This window comes from Neovison vison, chromosome 1 (assembly GCF_020171115.1).
Source record: "Neovison vison isolate M4711 chromosome 1, ASM_NN_V1, whole genome shotgun sequence".
Taxonomy (NCBI): Eukaryota; Metazoa; Chordata; class Mammalia; order Carnivora; family Mustelidae; genus Neogale; species Neogale vison.
The window spans coordinates 241,288,301-241,315,459 of record NC_058091.1 but is presented as its reverse complement, the minus strand read 5'-3'; the positions used below and the strand labels follow the sequence as shown (position 1 = coordinate 241,315,459).

Below are 27,159 nucleotides of genomic sequence, written 5' to 3'. Positions count from 1 at the left end.
ACTTCAAGAGTGTCTCATAAGAAGGCAGAAAATTCCTGAAAAGTAGAGACATATATACTGGCTAATAAGGCAAAGATTCAGAACTTGCAATTCAGTGGCAAACCTGCACTAAAACTGGAGAGTCATCACTCTTCTCCTTAGAGTGGGTCTGCCCTGGAGGGCTGCTTACCTTGCCTGCACCTGGGTCCCAGAAGCTGTCCACGGTGAGGGACGAACTCTGGGTCTCAAAGGCAAATACAATAAACAGACTACCTGCCCACAGGCTGAGCTGTGAGCCCAGACACCGCCCTGTGGAAGGAACAGGTGACTGTGAAGGGCATATTCCATTGTACTTTTGCTCTGTACTGGGGGAGGGGAGGGGTAGGTAGGGCAGCAGCAGGGAGGGGTCCCACCCAAAGAAATCATGATTTTGTAACTCCTACCAGGTCCTTTGTCTTCCCTCAAATAACAGGAATTTTAAAACCAAAACTACATGAAGGAAAAACAGGAGAAAAAATGGCAGGGATCCATGCCTCCTCTGACCTCTAGTTCCCACATTTGTCCTTATTCTCTGGAAAAATGTGAAAATTATTCCCATAACCTCAGCTGGCTCTGGGCGGTGTCCAGCCCCAGCCTGCCCCTCACTACCTCAGGGCAGTTCTGCTTAGCAGCTCCACAGAGGTGGCCGGGGTCTCTATATCAGGCACTGCTATGACTCAAAGATGGCTGAGGCACCCTCAAAGCCCTCAAGGAGCTTGAAGCTACTGGAGGACAGAGGCATGGGTAACAGCAGTGATGCTGGAGGAAGAACAGTTTCGGAGCCCTGGGAGAAGCCCAGACAGGGCCAAGGGAGCTGGGAATGTTGGGGAGCAAGAGCTACTCCCACTGTCCATGCTAGGCACCAAGCCCCAGGTTGCACAACCACCTAGACTAACACGGGCTATGGGTAGAGCGTCCCCTTGAGAAATGCCCCCAGTCAACAGTGAGCAGGAAGAGGAGGAGGAGAAGGAGGGTAGTGGTAGTAATAACAGCAGCAGTAATCATGAAGCAAAAAGTAGTGAACACTTTCTTTGGGCTAAGAACTTTTCCCATTTTATCTGATTTCACCCTCAGAACAATTCTGTAAGATGGGTACTCTACTATCATTGCCCTCCTTTTACAGATAAGAAGACTGAAGATATAGAGAAATTCTCTTACTCATTCATTCAACAAATGGTGTTTGTTTTGTGTCTCTCGTGACCCTGACACCAGTAACACCCTGGCAGTGACCATGAGATGGAGAAATCCTTGACTGTATAAGGTGCATCCATTCTGGTGGGAGACAAACAACTTGCTCAAAGTCACTCCCCCTGTTAGAACAGTGGAGGTAGGATTGGAACTCTGCCACTTCAACCACAGAAACTCTACTTTTTCAAACTCCCGACCAGCAAACTGCCTGGGGCCTAGCCACAGCCACTTAGAATCCTCATTACTAAAATGCCACATTTCCTCTATTCAAAGATGCGTAGTTTTTTCACATTTTAATATCTGAAATCTGGCTGCAGAAATAAATCTGTGGGCTGTAGGCAAAGAAGTAAATCATAATATAGCTGACTGACTGTTCAAATATGGACTTAGCTCAATACAGGTTATTTGATTACCAGTGCAGTTGTTTTCTGCAACTGTTTTTGAAGCATTTTTTTTACTTTGTTTTTGTTTTGTTTTGTTTTTAGGGTAGTCTCCACTCTCAGCATGGAGCCTGAGGTGAGATTTGAATGGGGTCTGAGATCGAGACCTAAGCGGAGATCAGGAGTTGGACACTTACTGACTGAACCACGCGGGCATGCCCCAGCAAATGCTAACATCAAATGCAGCTGAATTTTAGCTTAAATTAAGATCCCTTACATTTCTTCAAACGCCATTGGGTTCACTACAATGCAATAGTGAAAGAAAAGGCTATTGTATATGCAAGAGATAACCTATTATGAAATGTAATTAAAGGAAGTAGAAATCATGAAATCTCCTGGAACACCTCAAAGAATTTTCAAAGCCTCAAGAGCCAGCATTCAAACAACAAACATCCAATTGTCAAAAGCTTCCAGCTATTTAACTTCTAGCAATATGTAATCAATTAAGGGGAAATAAAACTAGAAATAGAAAACATGGGCCAAACCCCACTGTTCTTTGATAAGCCTCCAAATTATACTGTCAACCTTAGAGGTGCCTGGCTGACTCCATCGGCAGAGCATGTGTCTCTTGATCTCAGGGTGGTGAGTTCAAGTGTGGGTACAGAGATCACTGAAAAATAAAACTCTTAAAATAAAAAAAGAACTATACTGCCAACCTTAAAGGTACCAAAGGGATCAAGATCATCAGTAATCTACTTTATGAAAAGTACCACATAAGTCTGAAGTTACAAATAAGTTCTGAGAACCAAATATACAACTTCATTGATGTGGAAAATACCTCTACTCTTGGGGCGCCTGGGTGGCTCAGTCGGTTAAGCGTCTGCCTTCAGCTCAGGTCAGGATCCCGGGATCCTGGGATCGAGCCCCGCACTGGGCTCTCTGCTCAGTGGGGTGCCTGCTTCTCCCTCTGCCTCCCCTCCCCACACCCCGCTCGTACTCTGTCTCTCTCAAATAAATAAATAAAATCTTAAACAAATGGAGGACAAGGGGCGTTAGAGAGGAGTAGGGAATTTGGGTAAATTGGAAGGGGAGGTGAACCATGAGAGACTATGGACTCTGAAAAACAGTCTGAGGGGTTTGAAGTGGCGGGGGGGTGGGAGGTTGGGGTACCAGGTGGTGGGTATTATAGAGGACACGGCTTGCATGGAGCACTGGGTGTGGTGAAAAAATAATGAATAATGTTTTTCTGAAAATAAATAAATTGGGGGAAAAAAAAGAAAAGAAAAAAGAAAAAACACTGAAAAGGAAAAAAAAATCTTAAACAAACATATCTCTACTCTAAACTCTAATTACACAGAACAAGCAACTCCTATGTAAGCATATGGACGAAAGAGAGCACTACAGACTATGTTCTAAACATGTAGATTCAATGCCATGCTTCTTGGTTTCTGGAAAGATGCAGTTAACTCCATGGCTTCTTTTACCATTATCAATGGCAACACTGATAACAACTGTCAATGGTGCCTCAAAACAGAGGACTATTGTAATTACAATGATAGCTGCCATTTATTAGCACCTGCTAAATACCATATCTAATTTTTTATACCCAGTATCTGTGATCCTCCTAACTCCATAAGGGAGGTACTCTTAGTAGTCCCACTTTATGTTTAAGAGAATTGAGGTTCAAAGAGACCACTGACTTCTGAAAATCAAGGAGCCAGTGGGCATCAAGTGGAGCATGGAAACAGGTCTTCCTGAGTCCAAAGCCCAAATGGTTTCCAGGCCACTAAAATGCCTGTCCCTCTTAACAATCTGTCTCCTCCACCACCCAACACAGCAAACCCAGATAAGCCCTCACCTGAGGAAAGCTTACTGTGATCTCACAGCAGGATGGGCCTGCAGGACTTAAAGGTAGCAAGGCCCCCCGACAAACCCAAATACCTCCAAGGTGATCCAAATCCTGTTGCTTATATGGTTGTTGACATTTTCTCAGACTACACCTGAAGGACACACTCAAGCAGGCCCCAAACTGGCCAAGTGCACCAACTACCACATGGTCGATCAAGTAACTAGTTCATTCCTTCAAGCTGTGCCCATTTAGTAGCACCATCCAGAGAAGACATTAAACAGGCTTGGCAAGAAGTGAGGAAGTCTTTGCTGCTGGGGCTGGGGCAGGAAGATGCCGTGGCCTGGCTAGAGGCATCCTTTATCCTGCAGGCAATATCTCACATCAGTTAATAGAAGTAGAAGCCTCACTGAGCCTAAGGGATAGTCCAGCTGGGTGTGCTAGCCACCTTCTGGAAATCTCTCTGAAGTCCTGGGGCAGCCCAGGATTCCAATCCACAGATGTTTTTCTTCTGGATCAAATTTTGCAGGACAACAGGTGGGGGCTTGTGATGCCACCCTATTCTCTGGACATGCGACTTTGGACACTCATTGGTAATGCAAGATCTCTTTTAAGAGCTTTTCCTTAAATTATTTCCTCAGAAAAGGACCTCAAGCTTGGACATAATGAGTGGACTAAGACAATCCACGACACATGTATTGAGCATCTCTGAGGATGCGGGGAAGAGTAAGCTGTGGTTGCTACCATCAGGGAACTCATGGTCGAGTGGAGGAGCTAAGATGGGCTCAGAACTAACTGCAGTAAAAAGCAGAACAAGGTGAGTAGGGGCACCTGGGTGGCACAGTGGGTTAAGCCGCTGCCTTTGGCTCAGGTCATGATCTCAGGGTCCTAGGGTCGAGTCCCGCATCAGGCTCTCTGCTCAGCAGGGAGCCTGCTTCCCTCTCTCTCTGCCTGCCTCTCCATCTACTTGTGATTTCTCTCTGTCAAATAAATAGATAAAATCTTTAAAAAAAAAAAAAAAAAGCAGAACAAGGTGAGTAGGGGCACCTGGGTGGCACAGTGGGTTAAAGCCTCTGCCTTCGGCATGATTCCAGGGTCCTGGGATCGAGCCCCACATCGGACTCTCTGCTCAGTGGGGAGTCTGCTTCCTCCTCTCTCTCTCTCTCTCTCTCCCTGCCTCTCTGACTACTTGTAGATCTCTGTCTGTCAAATAAATAAATAAAATCTTAAAAAAAAAAAGAACAAGGTGAGTATTATCCTGGAACACAGAGGAGAAAGGAATAAATTCCAGATGCATGGTCAATCATAAACTCAGCTACCATCAAATGAGCCCCTACCAAGTACGACCTACCAGGTACAACACCAGGCATTTGACGCACCTTATGCTATTTACCCCCATAACCACCCCACGAAGTATGTCCTATTACCCTTCTCACTTTATACATGAGAAGCTGATGAAGAAGCAGACTATCTCACCCAAGGTCACCAATTAATTTGTAAAGACTAGAGATAAGATTTGGACCCTACCGGCCAACACCAAAGTGTATATTACTTTCAATATAGAAAACTACATCTCCTAAAGTAAAGAAGTTCTTCCTGGTAGAAGTGGAACAGGAACTGGTTTGGAATTCAGCCAGATGACAGTGCAAGGGGAGAATGATCCAAGCAGAGGGTCAGTGAGAAGGAAGACCTAGAGGTAGGACAGATGAGCCCTCAAAGCAGTGAGCAGAAATCAAGCCTGCTACACCAAGGAAGTGGTGTGTGGTCAGTGAGTTAGGCCACTAGGTGTCAATAGACCCAAGTTCTAGTTTTGCCACGGTCACTCACGTTGGGACCTTCAACAGATCCTATCCTTTCTCTGGGCCTCAGTTTCCTCAACAGTAAAAGTTCCAATCCCCTATTACACTAGATGTGTCCCAAAGGTCAGCTCTGGCTTAAATGCCCAATGATGCTCCCAAGAGGCCATGTGGGGCCGTGGCTAAGACCAGGGGACAAGAAGACTGCAACTCTGCAGTGACCAGCTGAGTGACCACAGACAAGCTAATTGACTCCTCCAAGTTAGTCTTCCTCATCTGCAATGTGGAGACAAGACCAAGGCCTGCTTCACAGGGCTGTGGTGAAGGCTGACGGAACTAAAGAGAACAAGGCTCTTAGCAGAGCGCTTGGTAAACTATAAATGTCCGGTAAATGGAGGCAGCTTTGTCACCATAATAATCACCAGCGTTATTCCCTCCTCAAAGTGTCCAAACAGTAAATGTAGTGAACACGAGCCAGAAGGTCCTTTCCTAATTATTTTAAGGGCCAAAAAATAAGTTCCTTTTTTTTCCTGCTGAGAAAGAGAAAAGGTTTCACTGTCCCTCCCATGACCGCCTCATGCGTGAGGATCCTGGTTCACTGAGGGGTCGTGCCATACCTTCTCTTCTGAAGAAACGGTCAGCTTGTCACTGGATATCAAGCTGCACACCTGGTCCAGACTTAGGCTAAGAAATTCTTCCCCCAGCATCACCTCTGGAAAGTGCTGCTCTGTTCAAAAAAAAAAGCATAAGTTACAATATGCTCTTGCCCTTCCACAGCCCTGGCAGTCTGTGACGTTCAGAGTGGAGTCCTGGGCACTCTGGGGGTGGGCATGAGGGAAAGGGACAGACAGAGAGGCAGAGAAAAAGATAGCACATCCTGGCTGAAGGGAAACTAGCCTCTTAATTTGGCAGCAAAGGCATCCCTCTGTGTGATACTCCAGCCTGAACATCGACACAGATGAAAATGGGGCAGAGAGAAGTGAGGTTATATTTTTTTTTTCCATGCTCCATGTGATTATTCATGGTATTGCAGAAAAGCCTCACTGGGATCTGCCTACTTAATTGAGCTCATTTCCCCTCAAGGCGCAAGCTGGTAGATTTGCAGACGAAGCCCCCTGCAGCTCAGCTAAACAAAAGTGGGTCATAACTGCTGTGTGGCTGGAAGTCTCGGGGAGTTCTGGTACGGAGTCAACATTTCAAGGCTGGCAGAAGGCATCAACCTTTTGTGCCCAAAGTCAAGCCTATCATGGTCTCTGATTCACAAGGAGGCCCAACTAAGCCTCTGTCCAGACTGGCCAGACACAGCTGGCCCCACCACTGCAAGCAACAGTCCATGACAGGCAGGCTAGTGGGAACCATTAAAATGGAGGGGAATTTGGGGACACCTAAACCGAGACAAAACACAGAGGCCGGATGTCCATGCAAGGGAAATGCCAAGTGCAATTCCTACCCCAACATTAGCCCAGGCCACCATTCTGCTCCCACAGAGACAGTGAAATGTCAGTGAAGGAGTGTACTCTTCAGAAAGAAGGCCACTAGATTCAAGTTCTGGCTTTGCCATTTGCAAGATGTGTCCCTAAGCCAATGGCCTCTCCTTCATAGGTCCCACTATCTCTCTGTATAATGAGGCTATAAGGGCTCATCTTGCTTCACTCCAATGCTGTGATGGGAAAGGAAGGATGAAAGTAGTTTCACAAGCTATGCCGAGGTAAAGTGGCCCAAGAGCCAACAACTCCTGGTGCAGCAGGTTCTGGAGATCAAAGGGTCCTTTGTCATGTGCCCCAGAAAGGACTCCTTTCTCAGCACTCTCGCAGTTCTGCCCCGCCGCCCCCAGGAGCATCCATGCTCCTTGCCCTCCAGGCTCCAGGGCCCCCCTCTTCTTTCTTTGGTGGACCCTCTCTGGCCTTGTAATTCTAGCAGTGACACCTCCCAGTTCCCAGCAAGGGCTACCCCGACATGGGCTGGCCAGGCCCTCGGGGGAGACTGAGAGTCTCTCTGTGCCCAGGAAGCTGCATGGAAAGGGAAATCAGCAAGCTCAGCTCTGCTCTCACATTCATCGGCTTCTCAAAAGCCAAACAAAGAAGACTTAAATCATTTCTTATAAAACTGATTCTAAACTTTATGTTGAAATAATTTCAAAAGAATTCCCATATACCCTTCATCCAGAGCCTCCAAATGTCAGTATTTTACTCTCAGAGATCTGGTTATAAACAACTTCCTCCATCTTTCGATAGAAAGGGCTCCCCTCCTGCTCCCCAGTGGCCCACTGGTATCACTGAGCCCACAATTAAGCCCTGTCCATCATGAAGCTCAGGAATGTTTGTACATAACAAAAAACAAATTTAAAAGGCAGATCCTTTACAATGGGAAGCAAATGTCATAAAGTAAAAAGCTGGTCTTGTTTCTCCATATGTGAACAGGAAAATGTCTTTGGTTAAAGCTTGGATTTTCGGCTAGACATTCAAAAGACTTCCCTAACTAAGGGAATATTTAAGAGTAGATAATACTATTTTTTAAAGTATCCATTCCTAAAAAAATTTTTAAATAAAAGCAAGTGAACAATCTCCTTTGGGTAATGGGAATGCATTCTTGGCCTGAAGGCCTGAGAAAGCAACAGGATTCTCCCTCCATGCCCTTTCTGTTCCAAAAAAGTCTCTGGACCAGAGACCTCCATCTGTTGGCAACACCAAGAAATAGCGGAGGGAAAATTTGGTGTGTAGTCACCACTCCGAGACAAAATACAGGACACCAAGTCTCTGTGGACCTGCCAAGGCTGAGCTCAGCAGGAGAGTCAGCAAACCAGCTCCAACATCCCTGGGGCTCAGAGCCACATGGAGCTTTCCTGCCTTTTTTTTGGCTGACCAATAACCTGACATTTGGAGGGAAAAGAATGAAGAGAAAAGGAGGTAAGAAGTTAAAATCCAAGGTGTGAAAAGTTCTTCCACAAAGCTCATAAAGCCAGACGTAGATGGGTGTGGATTTTGCAAAGGAAGACAAAGTGTAGTGGTATGTATTCTAAGTGGCCTGGTGAACAAACCAGAAATTCTCAAAGACCAGTCAAAACAGTCAGCACCCACACTTCCCCATCTCTCAACCTCTGGGGCACTAAAGAATTTCCATCTAGGTCCCTTCTTTCTAAAGTCCCTCTTTCTAAAGGTCCCTTCTTTCTGCTGCTCTGCCCATCTGGGACCTCCCACTGAAATCCCTCCAGAAATCCTCCCAGGAAGCACCAGCTGTTAGGGAGAGGCAGCAGCTTCCCACCCAGGACAAGCACTCTGGGACCGAGGAGATTTGCAGGGCATGAGTAGGGAAACACAGAGAAAAGGAACAAAGAGGGAAACTCCTTCTTCCCCCTGCTGTCTGAACAGCTCAACCCCCCCAGAGTCCCCTTTCTATTAGCAACACTCAAGAAAAGCAGGAACAGGATGCTCTGGCCAACTTGATTTCCTGGGAGACACAAGTTCCCCAGAAGACTTTATATTCAAGTCAGCCCTCTCCCCAGCCGCTTCCCAGAAAGGAACACCTCTGCTCCCAGAAGACAGCTCCCTGAGAATCCGCTAGCTTTAACACTTGTTTGTTTGTGGGTTCTCTGTTTGCTTTGCTGCGTTAGAGGAGAATGGAGTCAAGACCCTTGGTTAAGAGTGAGAATGCCTGGGTTTGTGTCCTAACTCCACCTCTTAATAGTCCCTTCTTTCCAACCTTTGGCTTCATCATCCATAAAGTCGGACTGTAATAACTGACCTAGGTCTCAAGCTTGTTTTGAAGCTCAGAGATATATACTGAGTCCGTTATGTATACTGATGAGTTCATTTTGAGATCTTCAAGAAACTTTAGAAAGGAAGGATGAGTATTGTATCAGCCCATGCTCCTGCTTCACCAAGTCCAGTTCCATGGGCAGCACTGCTCTCCAACAGAGAAGCGTTTCCACTCCATCAGGGACATCCCTTGGGACTGCAGATCCTGTGGATAAGGCTGTGGACCTTATCTTAGAGACCCACTTTAATTCCATCAAGTTCAACAAACTGTCTAGGGATATGATATTCAATTTCCTAAGACTATAGTTTTCTCATCTGTTAAATGGGGCTAATACGAGTTCCTGTTTCATAAAGGTGTGTCGGCATTAAATAAGCAAATAGAAGTAACTCACATCTACTGAGATATGACTGCAAATGTTGGAGAACCATTAATGTATAATGTGCCAGATGCAGTGTTTCTTCAAAAATGAAGAAAGCAGAACTGATGCTTACAAGGAGCCTACTGGCTTATAAGAGGCATAAGACAAGGCACCAACAACTCCAACACCAAGTCCACAGGGCCACGACTGGGAGAGGCACTCTAGATATAAATGACACCATGGAAGCAGGAAAATGCAGAGCATTTCTAGAAAACAACAACAGCCCAGTCTAGCTACAGCCTAGGCTATTATCTTCATTCCTCTAACACACATTTACTGAAAAACTGTGCCAGGCTCCAGGAGATACAACGGAGAGGTAGGCAAGCTAGATTTTGGCAGTCCGGTGGGGTGTGCGGGGAGCAGAGTATCTTCCAACCATGGAGTAGCCCCTTGAAGGGGAGCTCTCCAATAATAAACTCTAACTCTTCTAGTCTTTTAGCTTCTTTTTTTCTCAAAGAGGAATGGGAACAGGGGCAAGAGGAAAAATCACTTAAGACTTCCTGTTAAGAGTCCTAATTAACCAACCTTTACTGTAAGCATCAAACACTAAGTTCCAAGTTTTGTATGCTTGTTCCTGTCCATTTGGATGAGAAATTATGGGGGCTGAGGGGGCCACCAGATAGCCTGACGTCCTTTCTGCACCAGGCAATACACACATACCTTCCCAAAGCTGCAAGAATGAGAACAGGCCTGCTCTGGGGGCACAGCGGGATCTTTTCAAGGATGCGGGCCTGGAGAAAGTGGATAGCATTTCCTAACAGTAGCTAACGCTGTGCTAGGCACTTATTTCTCCCCAAAGTCCTACCAAAGTATCAATAGCCCCACTGTACAAATCAAGAAATGGAAGCTCAGAAAGATATTCAGCCATGTGCTTAGGATCACATGAGCAGTTAAGTGGTATAGTCAGGTTTTGAAACCAAGACTGTATGATGACAACAAACATTCTTAGTCCCCAAGATGACAGTAATTTGTCCTAAGCAGGCCACTGTAGTTAAAATCCAATGTAGGTGTCAGAGCATCCTAAGAATCCCTCTTAGGGTTATGACTGCAGAGAGACAAAAAAAGGATGAGTCTAAAAACCTTTCTTTACAAACAAAACAAAAACATGAGGAAAGTAGTGTTCTAAACCCTTTGGCATCAGTCCAAGTTTCAGATCTTAGACCTAACCCCCCCCCATTGAGCTGTTTCCCTAATCCTCCTGCCCACCAGACTAGAGGAAGTGCTATTCACGTGTTTTCAAAGCACCCAAAACAAAAAAATAAAAATTATCACGGTCCCAATCAGGCTGTGTTATCATGTGAGTGAGGTCTTTCTTCCTACCGGGGGTGTGAACCTGTCTTGCTCAAAGCTGAACTCTCAGTGTCCACACATCTGCATGTCCTATGCCTCCCTGCCCATTCTCCAGGATGGGCTAGGGCTTGGGCAACCTCCCAAGTTAATCCCCAACCCATTCCTCCCTGATGGGATAAAATAAACTAGACTTTAATCAAGTTCATCTAAACTACAAGCCCAGAACAAATGGAACTAAACCCATCTACGACTTCTCTGACCCACACAGATGAAATAAACCCCATTATTCCAGAGCCAACAGCCCCAGGGAATAGGAATGAGTAGTTCTGACGTGAACTACTGGTCACTTCCCTCCCTTCAATCACCAAGGAAAGACAGGCTGACTTAGGTAGACACAAACAGAATCAAAACATTTTAGTAGGATAAAATGATAAAACAGAACCGCTTTAAATCTCTCTGTCCCCTACTGCCCTATTTTTGGAGGGCGGAAGTAAGTTTTCCTGAATCAGGATTTGGCTTTCAAGGCCCACCGTTTCCCTGTTCCAGGAAAAATTCTCATAGAAAGTAACAGAGCTCTTACCTTGACCATTTCCCACAAGGGTCAGGACCACCAGCCCTCAGACCCCAAATATTACCATCTCTCCATTCCCTGGGGATGGTGGGATATGAGCTCTCTTTCCCAGGTGACTGAATTCTCCCTTTCTAACATACATGCGTGCAGGTGCACACACACGCGCACACACACACACACACACACACACATACACACACACACTAAGCAGCTACATCAAAACTGCACAGTTCACAGCGTTATTGCTTTGACAGCAGGGTTCTCTGTTACCCAGGGAATAGAAGGATAAGGGAAGCTTCCTAAAAGAAACTTGCTCTCCAAAAACTAGCTATATCTTGCTTTCCTTCATTGGCCATCTTTGAGTCAGAAGCAGAAAATCAGGGGGAGGCAAGAATGAGGCAAGTGCCGCAGACAGAGAAGCTGTCCTGTCCTGTGCTCTGAGCTCTAGTATCACAGGCTCCTTGTGAAAGCCTGCACTGCCACTCACGAACGACATGATATTGGGCGAGTTACTCATGCTTCCTGGTGTTTCCGTTTATTCATCTATAAATTGGAGAAATAATAACCACATCTCACAGTCACGTGGCCAAAATGAAGTAATGCCCATGGGATGTGCAGCACCAGGCCTGGCACCTAGCAAGTGTTCAGAAAAGGGTAAAAAAAACTCCTACAATCATCATTACCCGTCATCGCCATCATTTCATGATGCCAAGCCGGAGGAAGCAATTTCACAAGACAACCCTCACTGAGTCAGAGGCTCATGTTTTTTAAATAATTTGTCAACGTTTTTTGTTGCCCTTAATTTAATCACTTCATTCCATGATCTCAAGTGACTCAGTCAAAAAAAGGCTATTTCTCTCCATGAGCACATGAAATCCGATGGCTTTTCCATCCCATGGCTGAAGGGTTTCAGCTCAGCTTTGGCAGACTGATGTAAACAACATGGCCAAAGAATTTTAATTGCCATTTCATTAATAGGGTCCCATTAACATCCCTCCCAACGAACTCTGCTGATGGCCCAGTACAGGGCTGCCCAATTATCAAGCAACAGAGTCCCCATAAACCTGGGCCCTGGCCGATGCAGTTAAAGATTAAGCAATCCTGGAAACAATAATGAGGTATAAGAAACGGGCTGCATAAAAGGCCAGGGTCCCTTTCCCAGCTGCTCTCGACCCATCAGCTGGTGGCAAGGGTCTAAGCAGTCAGCTTCTAAACATGGGACGACCTTCCCCCACCCCAGAATAAAATACCACAGCAAAAATATCTGGGGGCATAGCCTTGAGAGGGAAGGACCCAGAGGAAGCAAAGGGGACTGCCACAGCAGGAAGAGACGGGCCATTCCAAACCGGAAAGCAAACAGGCAGCGGGGTGGAGAGGCGATGCTCCAGTCCTCCCAGAGCTCTACTGTGTCGACCTCTAAGCACTTTTGCCAGAGCGCTGGTGACTTAACAGAAGGCAAGAGGTCACCTTAAGAATAGCTTCATTAAAAAAAAAAGAAAAGTTTCATTTTTTGGAGAACAATTGGCAAAATCATTTTTTTTTTAAATGCACACTCTCTTTGAGATGCTTTGTGCTACTACGCTAGTATTCTACAGATGCAATTGTACTACTACTTACACACTGGCAAGTGTTCTCCAAAATAGCACATATAACAATTCTCACTGAAGCATTTTCTATAAAGGAAAAAACTAGTAACATTGACGTCCATTAGTTGAGGACTAGTTAAGTAAACTATATAGTTCATCCATATGATGCAGCAGAGAAAAAAGAATGAGATATAGCCATGCACAAGGGCCTGGAAAAAGCTCCAAGATTTTGTATTAAGTCAAGAAAAAATACAATGAATACAGAATGCTTCTATTTAGGTATGTTAGAAAACTATATATCTAATATCGATATATATACATATTCCATAGGGCTACCCCAGGCCCTTCGGAGAGAAGGCCTGGGTGAAGATTAGTTTGCATTTTATTTTTTTTTAAAGATTTTATTTATTTATTTATTTGACAGACAGAGATCACAAATAGGCAGAGAGGCAGGCAGAGAGAGAGGAGGAAGCAGGCTCCCTGCTGAGCAGAGAGCCCGATGTGAGGCTCGATCCCAGGACCCTGGGATCATGACCCGAGCCAAAGGCAGAGGCTTTAACCCACTGAGCCACTCAGGTGCCCCTAGTTTGCATTTTATAACTCTGTGTACTGTTTGAATTTTTTTATTATGAGTAGACACTAAATTTTATTGAATAAATTTGTTTCAGTAATAACGGTATATAGCAATGTATCTGCTAACATGGAAGAGTGTTCCAATTATCTTGCAAGGTTTTTTTTAAGATTTATTTATTAATAAAGAGAGAGAGAGTGCACATGAGCTGGGGGTAGAGGAGGGGGAAAGGGAGAGAATCTCAAGCAGACCTCCCACTGAGCACTGAGCCCAACACAGAGCTCCTCTATCCCACAACCCTGAGATCATGACTTAAGCCAAAATCAAGTATTGGACACTTAACTGACTGAGCCACCCAGGCACCCCATGTGATGATTTTTGTTTAAACTGGAAAACATACACAGGCCATGATAAGGATGGGCATGGTTCTGTATCAAGGTGCTGACTGTGGTTCTCTCTGAGTAGGACTGTGGTGCTTTTCTCACTCTTTCTGCCTGTCTCCTTTTTTTTATAACCATCAGGGGTGATTTTTACTATGAAGATAGCAGTAACAAAAGCAATAACAAGAGCAAAAGAAAGTTTGTGTTAGAGAAGAAAAACATAATAGAATTCATAGGTAGAGCTCTGGGTCATGGAAAAGTGCAGGCAGAGGCCAGCTACCCAGAGGCCAGAGAGGGTCTGGAAATGGTCCTCTCCCCATAAGTAGCAGCAGTGGTGGTGTCCCAAGGAGCCTCATCTGTCCACCAGGATTGGATGGGAGGCCCTCTTTTTGTAGATCATGAGACCCGCAGGGAGGCTCTGGAACATAGCTGCTGGGGACATCTACATCTGCAGGTGGCCCTCCTCACCATCCTCCCATCCCCCAAGCCACCCCAGAAACACAGCATGATGCATACACTACCCTATCACAGAGAGGAAAAAAGGCCTGGGTCACTCGGCTTCAAGTATTGGCTGGTCTAATCCCTGGTTCTGAAGTGGAAGGTCTCCTTGTAGTTTCTTGGTTTAAAACACCTCCTAATGTGAGGCATGGTGCAGGGAAGCCTGTGACCACAAGGGCTGACACTGCCTGCCCCTTATATGTGACCCCTGTCAGTGCCTACATCCTCACACTTACAATGGGACTGAGACAAGCCATCAGCTCTGTCTCAAGAGGCAGTGATGGCAAGGAATGCCAGGTTCCATCTAAAGTCAGGAGGTACAAGACCAAAAAAAAAAAGAAACAAACAAACAAACAAACAAAGCCGACTCATATCCATGGGTAGGTATGAGGAATTAAGTGTGGGTAATCATTTTACATATCCTTCTCTAAACACTTCACAGTCTCACCTTCACCCTACTTCTCCTAAAATCTTTCTGTCAAGATCTTACCAACCTCTGCATTACAACTTCTCTGCTGTGCACGGCTGAGGGCTACAGAGAAAGCTCCACACAGGAGATGGTCATGGAATCCACAGAAGGCCTGCACCACAGGGAGGAGACTCTCAGTCTGCAATCACACTAGCCGTGCCAGGGACAGTGGGAGGACTCACATGTGCCATCAGAGGGCAGTCTGCCAACAGGGAAGGGAAGGCATCTACATCTCACTTCCCCACCCAAAGATGACTAAACACTCCAAGTCTAGCAGAGAAGCTGGTCATCTGTCTACATGGTCTGGCTGCTGGGATTTGGTGAGTACATAGTACGGTCTTCCAGGCTCACACTTCCAGTGAAAAATGTCAACTCTAGGCACCAACACTCATTGGTTACTAATCCATAGGGCCTCTTTATGTCCAAATGTTAGCCTCAAAGTCAGTGAATATAGTAGTTATCATACTGGAGTCACCATTACCTGGGTTTGAACCCTGTCTCTGTCTCTAACAGCTGTGTGACCCCAACTCTGTGCCTTAGTTTCCGTAGCTGCTGCATGCCTTAAATGAGATGATGTGTATACAATGTTTAGCCAGGGGTGACCCATAGTAATGGCTCTGTAAATGCCAATTAAAAATAATTTACCAGCATATCTGCATACATACTCACGTGCACACACACCCACAACGCTGACAGCACCAGGACCAGGGAGTACACAGCCCACAGTGTGTTCCAACTGCTTCTTCCCCACTCTCCCACTGGTGTCTGTCACCATCAGACAGTGAAGGCCAAAGGGAGAAAAGACAGATTGTAAAAGTTTGGGAAAGCCAGGCCAGAAGAAGGAGGGAGCCTTGTCAAAGTTGGGGTTTCAGGACACAGCCCAAATCTCAGAAAATTGCATCAGGCAACTACAAAACACAAAACCCTACATGCGTGCACATGCTAAACAGAAGGAAAAGGCTGGGGGTGGAACAGGGAAGAGAGAAAGAGAATTCCTGGCATGTAAGTACTCTCCCTTTGCCCCCGCACCAGCAGATGTTCACAAGCTGACCTGGGCCTTGGCCAAGCTCTTGGCCTCTGCTGAAGCAAAGCCTGAGCATGTCCCTCAAGAAAGTGACCTCTTCAAATGCTGAGCTAGGGAGCCCAAAGGGCTCCTTGAGGAAAAAGTGAGAGACAGGAACATGAAAGAAGGCAGAGAAGGGACAGCAGAGAATCAAGAGAATCAAGGTTCAAAGTCTGAGGAGTCATCAGAATTCAGAATTGGGCCAACTGGGGAATGTCCTTCACAAAAATCATCATCTTAACAACTGACCCCATTTGGATCCAAAACAGAAGTCAGGGCAAAATGAGAGTCTATGAGGGCTCCCGGGGTCTGGGGGTTGATAAAGGAACACAAGGATTCTAAGAAATAGACCACATGCTCAGTGCCTTGTGGACTAAGGGGCCAACATAGCACAGGGAGCTGGCAGGTGGACACCCAGCAGGTCTTCGGCTAATATCCAGACGTGGGCTGGACAGGAGACACAAAACAGAAGATTGACGGTCTTTGTATGGCCAGGGGGAAGAATGAGATGCTTTACTGGAAGGGAAGGAGGGAGTCAAGCCTGAACTTACTGTTTAAAATTACTTGAACCACTCATGGTCTTTCTTTGTCCTCAAGTCAAAATAAATATCAGTGAAGATTTCTGGGGTGCCTGGATGGCTCAGTTGGTTAAGCATCAGACTCTTGGTTTTGGCTCAGGTCCAATCTCAGAGGATCAAGACCTGATGTGGGATCAAGACCTGCATTGGGGGGCACCTGGGTGGCTCAGTGGGTTAAGCCACTGCCTTCAGGTCGGGTTGTGGTCTCAGGGTTCCGGGATTGAGCCCCATCTCGGGCTCTTTGCTCGGCGGGGAGCCTGCTTCTCTCTCTCTCTCTCTCTGCCTGCCTCTCTGCCTGCTTGTGATCTTTCTCTGCAAATATATAAATAAAATATTTTTTAAAAAATTTAAATAAAATTGGGGGGAGGGGGGTTGGGAGAAGGGGGGTAGGGTTATGGACATTGGGGAGGGTATGTGCTTTGGGGTAAATTGGAAGGGGAGATGAACCATGAGAGACTATGGACTCTGAAAAACAATCTGAGGGGTTTGAAGTGGTGGGGGGGTGGGAGGTTGGGGTACCAGGTGGTGGGTATTATAGAGGGCACAGCTTGCATGGAGCACTGGGTGTGGTGAAAAAATAATGAATACTGTTTTTCTGAAAATAAATAAATTGGAAAAAAAAATTTTAAATAAAATTAAAAAATAAAAAATAAAGACCCGCATTGGGCTCTGCACTCCATGTGGAGTCTACCAGAGATTCTCTTCCTCCCCACCCCAGCTCGTGCTGTAAAATAAATAAAATCTTTTCGAAAAATGAAGAATTCTTTTCAGCTAAACATGGTGGACTGAGCATTCATGTCCATCTCTACACTCCCTCCCAAAACCCCATTAAAACAAGAGGATGACATCAGGGAAATCCAAATCAAAACCACAATGAGATACCACCTTACACCTGTCAGAACAGCTAAAATTAACAACACAGGGAACAGCAAGTGTTGGCAAGGATGTGGAGAATGGGGAACCGTCTTACACTGTTGAATGGGAATGCAAGCTGGTGCAGCCACTCTGGAAAAGAGTATGGAGGGAGAGGGTGGTTGGGTTATGGACACTGGGGAAGGTATATGTTATGGTGAGTGCTGTGAAGTGTGTAAACCCGGTGATTCACACACCTGTACCCCTCGGGCTAATAATACATTATATGTTAATTAAAAAAAAAAAAGAAAGAAAGAAAGAAAAGAAAACAGTATGGAGGTTCCTCAGTAAGTTAAAAATAGAGCTTCCCTATGACCCAGTAATTGCACTAATGGGTATTTACCCTAAAGATACAGATGTAGTGCAAAGAAGGGAAACACTCACCCCAATGTTCATAGAAGCATAAACAGCTACAACAGTCAAACTATGGAAGGAACCAAGATGTCCTTTAACAGATGAATGGGTAAAGATGATGCATTCATTTATACAACAGAATATTACTCAGCCATCAGAAAGGATGAATACCCAACTTTTGTATCAACATGGATGGGACTGTAGGAGACTACACTGAGTGAAATAAGTCAAGCATAGAAAGACAATTATCATATGGTTTCTCTCGTATGTGGAACATAAGGAATAGTGCAGAGGACTGTAAGGGATGTGAGGGGAAACTGAATGGGAAGAAATCAGAGAGGGAGCCAACCCATGAGAGACTCTTGACTCAGGAAACAAACTGAGGGTTGCGGAGAAGGAGGTGGGTGGGGGATGGGGCAGCAGAGTGACAGGCATTAAGAAGGGCACACAATGTGATGAGCACTGGGTGTTATACACAACTAATGAATCATTGAACACTACACCAAAAACTAATGATGTATTTTATGTTGGCTAATTGAATTTAAACTTAAAAAAACAAGAGGATAACAAGCTTTAGCAGAGGAACAAACTGGAATCAGCAGATTATTGGAAGAGAACACTGTTCAATTCTTACAAACATCTGTCTTTTAAGAATTAGTGGTAGGAATGCTCCCTATAAAAAAGAAAAGGGCAATTTCTTTTTCATGAGAGCAGACACTTCTATTGTTTAGTTTTCCAAGATTTGTCCAGCACCTAAAAACAGTCTAGCAGTAAGCATTCAAGCCACTGTTGAATAAATGTACTCCCCAAATAAGGAGAACAATGCGATCTCATAGCCTATGCCTAGTACCAACTCTGCTACCCTTAATTTCCTATTAATCAGCACTCTTTAGATGTTCTCTAATGTCTGTGGGATTACAAATTGAATAAAATTCTGGACTGAATAAAATTCCAGCCTGGAAAAGGGCACTAATTACCTGCCTTTCTGATTTAAAAAAAAAAAAACCTAATTATAATCTATAACTCAGGTCAGCTGTAGAAATGGTACTATGAGAATAAAGTGGGGAAAAGCATGTATCCATGAGGGAAAGTCTGTGAAGGCTCAATCTTGTACTTCTGTGAAAAGTCAACAGATCTATTTCCAATGAATATATCCGAAGTAGTGATACAAACATTTTATTTAGATAAATAGAGGGAAAGAGTAGACAAAGGAGCTTTTTATGGAATCAGAACCTGCACTTTAATTCCTTCAGAACTGGAGGAGGGTGAGTAGACCTCCAGAAGAAGACCTGCTGTGGAAGCAGAGCCGGAGCCTCTGGCTTCCCTTTAGAAGGCATGCAGTAGTATTTGACTTCTAAAATCATACCCATAGAACATTTGGATCGAAAAAGAAATTTTCTTAAACAACAACAACAAAGATTTATTTCAAGACCTAGCTCAAATGACTCCTCCCTCCCCAACATCGTCTCAGATGTCTTTCCTCCTCTCCCATGAAAATGACTGTCTGTACCATCTGGCAATTAATCCCATTCCACTTGGCGAGGAGCACAATGCTTCTCTCTTCTATCCTTCCACATGTCTTGACTCCCTGACTCAGTTACAACTGCTTCCCAGGAGAGTGCACTTCTCACCACAACTAAGGAGTCCACTGCAGACCAGGCGCTTAAATCCACATATTGGTGGGGGGGAAGGGGGCACCCGGCTCGCCGTTACCTGCATAAGCGTTGGCCTGCTGCAGAAGGTCAGTGCAGGTGTGCACGTCTGCAAACGCGCGGATGCCCAAGCAGTTGGTGGGATGCAGCTGAGACTGCAGGAAGTCACAGCAGTTCTGCCGAACGTCCATGAGCTGCAGCAAGCTGGCCGCTGGGAGCAGCACCTGCAGGAGAAGGTGACATGCTGAGACACCAAATCCCCTCCAGCAGTCCCTCATCTCCCCAAAGCACTGTTCTGATCACAGCAGCCCTTCGCTCAAGGTCCTTGCATGGCCCTCCCCTGCCTGTCCAACGAAGTCCAAACCTCCTCCGGGGCAGCCAGCCTTTATTTCCCAAGAAATAAATATTTCCCAAGAAATATTTCCTTTATTTCTCCACTTCACAGCCCTAAGCAGCAGCAGAGTCTCTGTATCCCTGCATTCCACAGCAGCACCTCCCCATCACTCATGTATATATGAAATCTCTGGGGATCTTATTAAAAATTCTGATTCAAGACGTCTAGGGTGTGGCCTGGGAGCCTGCGTTTCTAACGAACAGCCAGGTGCTGCTTGCAGCTGCTGGCCCAAGAACCAAACTTTGAGTAACAAGCCCCTATGGATGGAATGTTTGTGCCCTCCTCCCCCAGGTGTGTATATTGAAACCTGAACCCCAACATGACTGCATCTGGAGATAGGACCTATGAAGAGGTGATAAAGGTTAAACGAGGTCATCAAGATGGGGTCCTCACAAGAAGAGAAAGAGACTCCAGAGCGCTCTCTTCTACAGTGTAAGGACCCAGGGAGACAGCAACCTTCTGAAAGCCAGGAGGAGTCTCACCAGCAACTGAATCAACTCGAACTCTGATCTCAGACTTCAAATGTTCAAAACCAGGAGAACAACAGATTTCTGTGGTTTAAGCCACCCATTCTGTTATGGCAGCCCAAGCCGACCAAGACTCTCCTACTTGGCTACACACTGGATCACCTGAGAATTTTTAAACTACGAGGGGCGCCAGGGTGGCTCAGTCGGTTCAGTGTCTGCCTTCACCTCAGGGCATGATCCCAGGGTCCTGGGATCGAGTCCTGCATCGGGCTCCCTGCTCTGCAGGGAATCTGCTTCTCCCTCTGCACCCCCACCCCACTCGTTCTCTCAAGATCTCTCTCTCTCTCACTTTCCCAAATAAATACATAAAATCTTTGAAATAAGATACTGATGCCTGGGTCTCAGACCCAAAGATTCATACTTCAGAGGTATGAGGCGCGGCCTGGCAGTGAGACGTTTCTAAAGCTCCCCAGGTGTTTTGAACGTACATCCAAGTTTGAGAAGCGCTTCCCTATAGACTTTAGCGTACTATTTTCCCTCGGGTGCTTAGTAAATTGCTCACTACTGCCTCCACCACTTAATTACTAAGCATTTGTATGCCAGGTACTGGTCTAGGCTCTGGGGTTGAGTGGTAAGTGCAGTAAGCCAGACCCCGGTTCTTATGGAGCTTACAATCTACTGGATAAAAAGAATGACCCTCAAATCCTTCGAGACTCACACAATCACACTGTATACTCCCATCCAACAGATACATGGTAAAGAATATCTCTGGGTACATTCTCACAGAAAGCAGAGAGAAGTTTCCTTTAAAAGGTCATAGAACACGTGGGTATTTACACTGTATCTTGGAAAACAGAAATAGTTCCTGCGCAGGTGTTTTTCCTAAAAGCCAGGGATGACTGGCTTGAGCAGGTCAGAGGGGTGCTCAGACCGCCAACTGCACTCTAGTTTCCTGAGGACTTTCCCACAGCTGCCAAAGCCTGCCCCTTGGATCAAAAATCCAGAAGAAATGGCACAGTCTACTAGACCTCCAGCTCTGCTTGCCATCACCCTTGCCCTAGGGAAAGGGTAGACAGACTGAGAGTGACTTTCCAAAAAGATTAAAAAAAAAAAAAAATCACTGAGCATTATAGTTTCATTTGTGGCTGCTTATCTCAGGGGCCCCAGCAGCCCTTTCACCCCAAAATAACACCCGCATCCCAGGCCTTTGCTCTCAGCTGCTCCCCTGGCTCTCAGAGAGAGTGTCTAAGCCAACTAGACTTCAGCTGTTCTCATCCACAAGGGCTTGCCCAGGAAGACATGGGCTAATGATGCATTTGTTTTCTTAATCCAGGGCACTATTCTTTTTTTTTTTTTAAAGCAGTTTAAATCCTAGACCCTGACTTTCTCCCAAAACATATTTGAATTCCTCCATGCAAAAAAAGCCAAAAACCCTGGCCCACTGCTGATTCTTGGGCCTTGTCCTTCAACTATGGTAGCAGCCAAGTTTTCTTGGGACCTAGGAGACAGGACTTTCACTGCTAAAACATGGGTAGCTGGTCACCTTTCCTCATCCCTGCCCACCTGCAGAAACCACCAAGAGCCTCCACCACCCATGGTCCTACTCCCGAGCTAAGTACCTACTCTCCACTAGGTGGAGAGTAGGTATGAGCTTAACTTCCTCCCTCACATAGCTGAGTTCCAGGAAGTTACTAGGTGGAGAGTAGGTATGAGCTTAACTTCCTCCCTCACATAGCTGAGTTCCAGGAAGTTAAAGAAGGCATGCTCCTCTCCCTTCACTCTCTTAAGTCCCCAACAGTAAATTAACATCATATCCTTAGTATTTTTTGAGCCACTGGTTCATTCCGGAGGAGAAAGATAAAAGCACCACTCTTGGGAGTTTTAGGCCATAAGGTAGCTCCACATCTGACCACCTGAGCTCCAACCCCACTAAGCAGCCATAAACTGGGAACCTCAATTAACCTGGGAGCTTGCTCAGCCTAGCCAAACAGATTCTACGACCAGATTAGTCTCGGCCTGCTAGTTAAGTAGACAACCATTAACCATACTTGCTGAACAAATAGCAGGAATGGAAAGCTATGCTTCAAATCCCCAAATGACCTCTACGATACCCCCGGGACCAGCACTAGCTACAAACTCTACAGTTGGGGCCACAGGTTGACCAATCATCCTGGTCTGCTGAAACTTTGCCAGTTTCAGCAATGAAAGTCCTCTGTCCCAGGAGACCCCACAGTTCTAGGCAAACTGGGGCAGCTGATCACACTCGGGGCCAGGAACTTCTAATCAGTTACCCTAGAAACCCCAGGTGGAGAGGAACAATCAAATACTGTCCAGCACACACCATACTCAGTGGTGGGACAAGCCCCAAAAGGGTCAGGATGAGAAGAAGCAGGAAGGGGACAGCAGCCCTTTGAGCCCCAAAGGGGAGGATTTCCGCAAGTCCAGTCCGCCCCCACATTGCATTCCCAGGCAAGCCATCATGACAGCCTGCCTGGGACACACACCTCTCCTCCCCGCCCCCAAAGGCAGTGGCAGGGTTTGGTGCTTAAATTCTCAAGCTCATGACAATCGTCCAAAGAAATTAAATAATAAATACTTCCTGAACATATTCCTCAGGTTATCCTTTCAGTTTTTAAAACCTCTGGATAGAGCTACCCACGTGGCTTTCCCCTACTGTTCACAAAACACACTAAGTGGGCAAAAATTATAAGGTTTTCCACCTTTCCACAACATCCCCCCCCCCCATCCTGTTTAGGTCCACTCCTGCCCAAAAGCATTCCCAAGATGACTTCCTCAAGTGAACGGGGGCTTGTGGTTTCTCTAATTGCGCCTTCCCTCTCTTTGATCTTACACTGTGATTAGCTATGACTCAAAGGGCCTTTTCTTCCCACTACTTGCTTCATACAGGAAGGCATGAAGAAAAGTAAAGTAAGTCAGAAAGCTGAGGGCAAGGTTTGGAGGCTGGAAGCTTTATCACTGCTCCAACTCTGCGTCTCAGGGATAAACCGGGGCCCCATCCGCTGGGGTTCTGGAGGCTGCACACGATGCCAACAGACACAAATCCCCAGAGGCTGTGAAAGAAAAGACAGCAAAACATCCATAAGGTGGCTGTCCTTGCTTCCCTCTCCCACATCAACAAGGGCTTTCAGAGGATTTCCTCTTCTCTTATCTCGCATGCACCTCCACTCCCTTGAGGGGCAGCAGCAACGGGCCATGAGCAAGAGGCCAAACTCAGGTCCTCAGCTTGGTGGGCTCACGGGGGTAGTACCGCTTGGTCCCTGGAAGGAGGGGCCAACACCGGAGGAGCTGCTAGCTGGAACCACCATGGAGACGCAAGAAGACTCGAGGTCCAAAAGGCTTCGGGTTGCCTCTTGCCACCCAGCATTTTAGCTCTGGGAAAACAGGCTCTAGAATGACCCTCAGCAGGAGCTGACAGGTTTCTCTCTAGCTTGCAAATGGCCTCCCCTCCATTTTCTACCAGCAGGCCGTTTTGTTTTTTTCTCTCCCTCGGATAACATGAAAACACAGCAAAGGATATCCCGTCACTGAGTTTGTTTCCTCTAACAAAAACAAAAGGAAATGCCCTGCCTCAGACTCCTGGAATTTCAGGGAGGCAGGGCCATGCCTAGAGGGAGGAAGACCACCTAGCTGAGGGCCAGGTGACAGGCCAAAGGTCTCAGCCACACAGTGGGTCCATTTCTGCCAATCTCAGGCATAAGGCCTGGCACAAAAACACTGTTAAATAAAAATATATATTTTTTAATGTTTAAAAAAAAGAGAGAGAAAGAAAGTGGGAGGGAAAAGAGAGAGAGACTGAGAGAGAGGAGGGAAGAAAGGAGGGAAGAAAGGAGGGAGGGGGAGAGTGGTCCACAGATGAGCAGGAAAGCTAGCAAACTAGCACTACTGGGGTAAAAAGTGTCCCTTGGAATCTTGACTTCTCCACTTACCAGCCATGTGACTAAAGGCAAATCAACCTCTCTGTGCTCTGCCTCCTCGACAGTAAAATAAAGACCCTAATGGTACTGCCTTTAAGGCTTGTTCCAAGAACAATTAAATTAATTAAATGAGATAATACATTGAAAGCAGGCAACAGAGTACCTGGTGCACAGGGAGGGCTCAGTGAAATCAGTGTTTATTATTATTGATTATCATGAGCTGGAGTCAAGATGCTGATCCTTCATTTCTCCAGAAACTCAAGGTCACCATGACAACAGAGCACAGTGAGGCAGAGAGAGCAGGGTTCAAACCCCAATGTCACTACCTATTTAACCACCCCAGAGCGGTAGCTTCTTCAGCTATCAAAGAAGGGCCGTTTTAGAGTACTTGTTTGGTGGTGATGAAATTGGGTGAAATAAAGCACATGAAGTGACCCGAGCAGGCTTGGCTTATGACCAGTTTCACTAAGCGCCAGTTCTGAGGGCAGTTACCTCCACCACGGAAAGGCAATGCAGTCTCTCCAGGGAAAGGGTGGGCTGGGAAGGAATGACGGGTGGAGCTCTACGAGCCATTTAACCAAGCCCCAAATCTCTGACCGTTGTTTCTCAGGCTTTCAGGGGAGCGCAGGTGGCCCCATGCCCACCTCCGTGGTGTAAATGCCTCGGCAGATACAGCACAGCATGAAGAAGCAGACACGATCTCATCCCAACTGGCCCCTCTCAACCTTTTAAGTTTTGTTCACAGCCAGCCCCTCAGGGACTCACTCACAACACCAAGGGCCGCACAGACATGGAAGCCGAGGAGGAAAGCCTGACCTCACGGTCTTCCTCCAAGATGGGGTCCACACAACACCTCCTCAGGGAGGCTGGTCCCCTGACGAGCCTCATCAAGGCAGTGAGGGCCATTCCCTGCATCCTGGGTACCTCCAAACTGGCACAGCAGGGAGGACCCAGGTGCTTAGCCATCTGTCTCCAGGCTTAGATCACGTGCTCCTTGGTGACAGAGTCTGTGTGCTCACAGTGTCCGTACCTCTGCTGGCACAGGGGAGCAATTTTCTAAGGCTTTTACCTTTATTAATGCATTTAATCCTCACACCAACCCTCTGAGATTGTGTGCTAATATTATGCCCATATTACAGATGAAGACACTGAAGCACAGAAAGGTTAAGTAACTTGCTTGGTGTCTCGCAGCTAGAAAATGCTGGAGCCAGGATTTGAAGGCAGTTGTGACCACCCCACAGAATGGGTACAATTAAGAAAACTGATCCTTGAGGCAAGCTATTGGTAAGGGTGTCAGAGAGGCTACGGTAAAAGGGAGGGAACACAACTCAGAGGCTGACACAGTAAGAGTCTTCCCTGGCCAGAGCTCATGGAAACCCATGGCCTCACTTTGCTGGGGAAACAACCTGCAGGGGGACAGGGCTAGAGTAAGAGCACTCTGCGCATCAGTAGGGAGGCTAAGGCGTGGGCTCAGGCTTCCATCTGCACTCAACTCCTGCCTCCCCACTACTTCTACTCCCTCCTTTGAACCTGCACATCTTCACACTGGCCGCCTGCCCTCCCCCTGTAAAGTAGCTTTACAGGAAGCAGTGGTGAAGCCAGGTTCTACACAGTCCTCTGGGGAGTCTATCTGCTGCTCCTGCCTTAAGAACCCAGAGTTGTATACACTACCACTGTGTTAGACCAAAGCTGCAAAGATCAACACCCAGCCAGGCAATGAGGATCCAGAGTGGAACATCTTCTAATTATTCAAGTTTGTAAACACTTTGCACTTTACGGGGGCAGGGCGGGGAGAGGTACTACTCAGCAAATAGGCAAATACATGCTAAAAAGAGAAGAAAAAGCTGGTTCCAGTCATAGAATCTACAACTTCACCTACAGCGTTGCGGGGTTTTTTTGCAGGGGAGGAGAGGGTGGATATTGGTTTTGTCTTAGTGGCTAAATTCACTTTCTGGCACTTCTGGAAGTCATAAGTCCCAAACAGGTCTCCCTGGACTGAAATAAAGACGTCAACAGGGCTGTGTTCCTTCTGAAGGCTCTAAGGGAGAATATGTTTCCTCACTTTTCTTGCTTCTAGAGTCCACCCACATTTCTTGGTTCATGGCTCCCCTGTCTTCAGAGATGGAAACATCAAATTGAGCCTGTGCTGGGTCACATCTCTCTGGTTCTCCTTATTCCCCTCCCCCTTCCACTTTAGCAAGCCACTGTGACTACACACACCACCCACCCCCAATAATCTGAGGTAATCTCCCCATCACACGTTCTGCTGATCAGCAACATTAATTCCATCTGCAAAATTAATTCCTCTTTGACAGTTAACCTAACATAGTCACAGGTTCCAGAAATTAAGACATGAACATTGGGAGGGGGGTTATTACTCTACCTACCACACTATAGGATTAATAGTTATTGATTAGGGGTGCCTGGGTGGTGCAGCTGGTTGAGCACCAGGCTCTTGGTTTTGGCTCAGGTTGTGATCTCAGGGTTGTGAGCTCAAGCCGCACATCGGGCTCTACTCAATGCAAAATCTGCTTAAAACACTCTCTCCCTCTGCCCTTCTCCCCTGCTCTCTAAAATAAATAAATCTCTGTTTAAAGTTATAGATTAGAACCTAATGTAAGATTTTTTTAAAGACTTAATTTATTTATTAGACAAAGATCACAAGTAGGCAGAGAGGCAGGCAGAGAGAGAGAGGGAGGCAGGCTCCCCGCCCATCAGAGAGCCTCATGCAGGGCTCGATCCCAGGACCTTGAGATCATGACCTGAGCCGAAGGCAGAGGCTTTAACCCACTGAGCCACTACTTTACAGGGGGAGGGCAGGCGGCCAGTGTGAAGATGTGCAGGTTCAAAGGAGGGAGTAGAAGTAGTGGGGAGGCAGGAGTTGAGTGCAGATGGAAGCCTGAGCCCACCCAGGTGCCTCCTAATGCAAGATTTTTTAAAATTATCTACCCCTGCATATTTTTAGGTTGACATATAGCATTTTTCATAATTGCAAAAGGTGTAATTTTTTTGGATCTTGTAAATTTCAATATTTACA

At 46.3% G+C, this 27,159-nt stretch overlaps 1 protein-coding gene across 4 annotated transcripts in view; it reads right to left on the bottom strand.

The window, feature by feature from the left end:
• Positions 1–27,159, bottom strand: part of KLHL3 (kelch like family member 3) — a 154,037-nt gene that overhangs the window by 46,374 nt on the left and 80,504 nt on the right. For all 4 annotated transcript variants that reach the window (XM_044226963.1, XM_044226936.1, XM_044226946.1 and 1 more), the window contains 2 exons: positions 19,388–19,550; positions 5,846–5,955 (listed from right to left, as the gene is read on the bottom strand). In XM_044226963.1, coding sequence (XP_044082898.1) covers positions 5,846–5,955; positions 19,388–19,550 — 273 coding nt within the window. The remainder of the gene's footprint in view (positions 1–5,845; positions 5,956–19,387; positions 19,551–27,159) is intronic.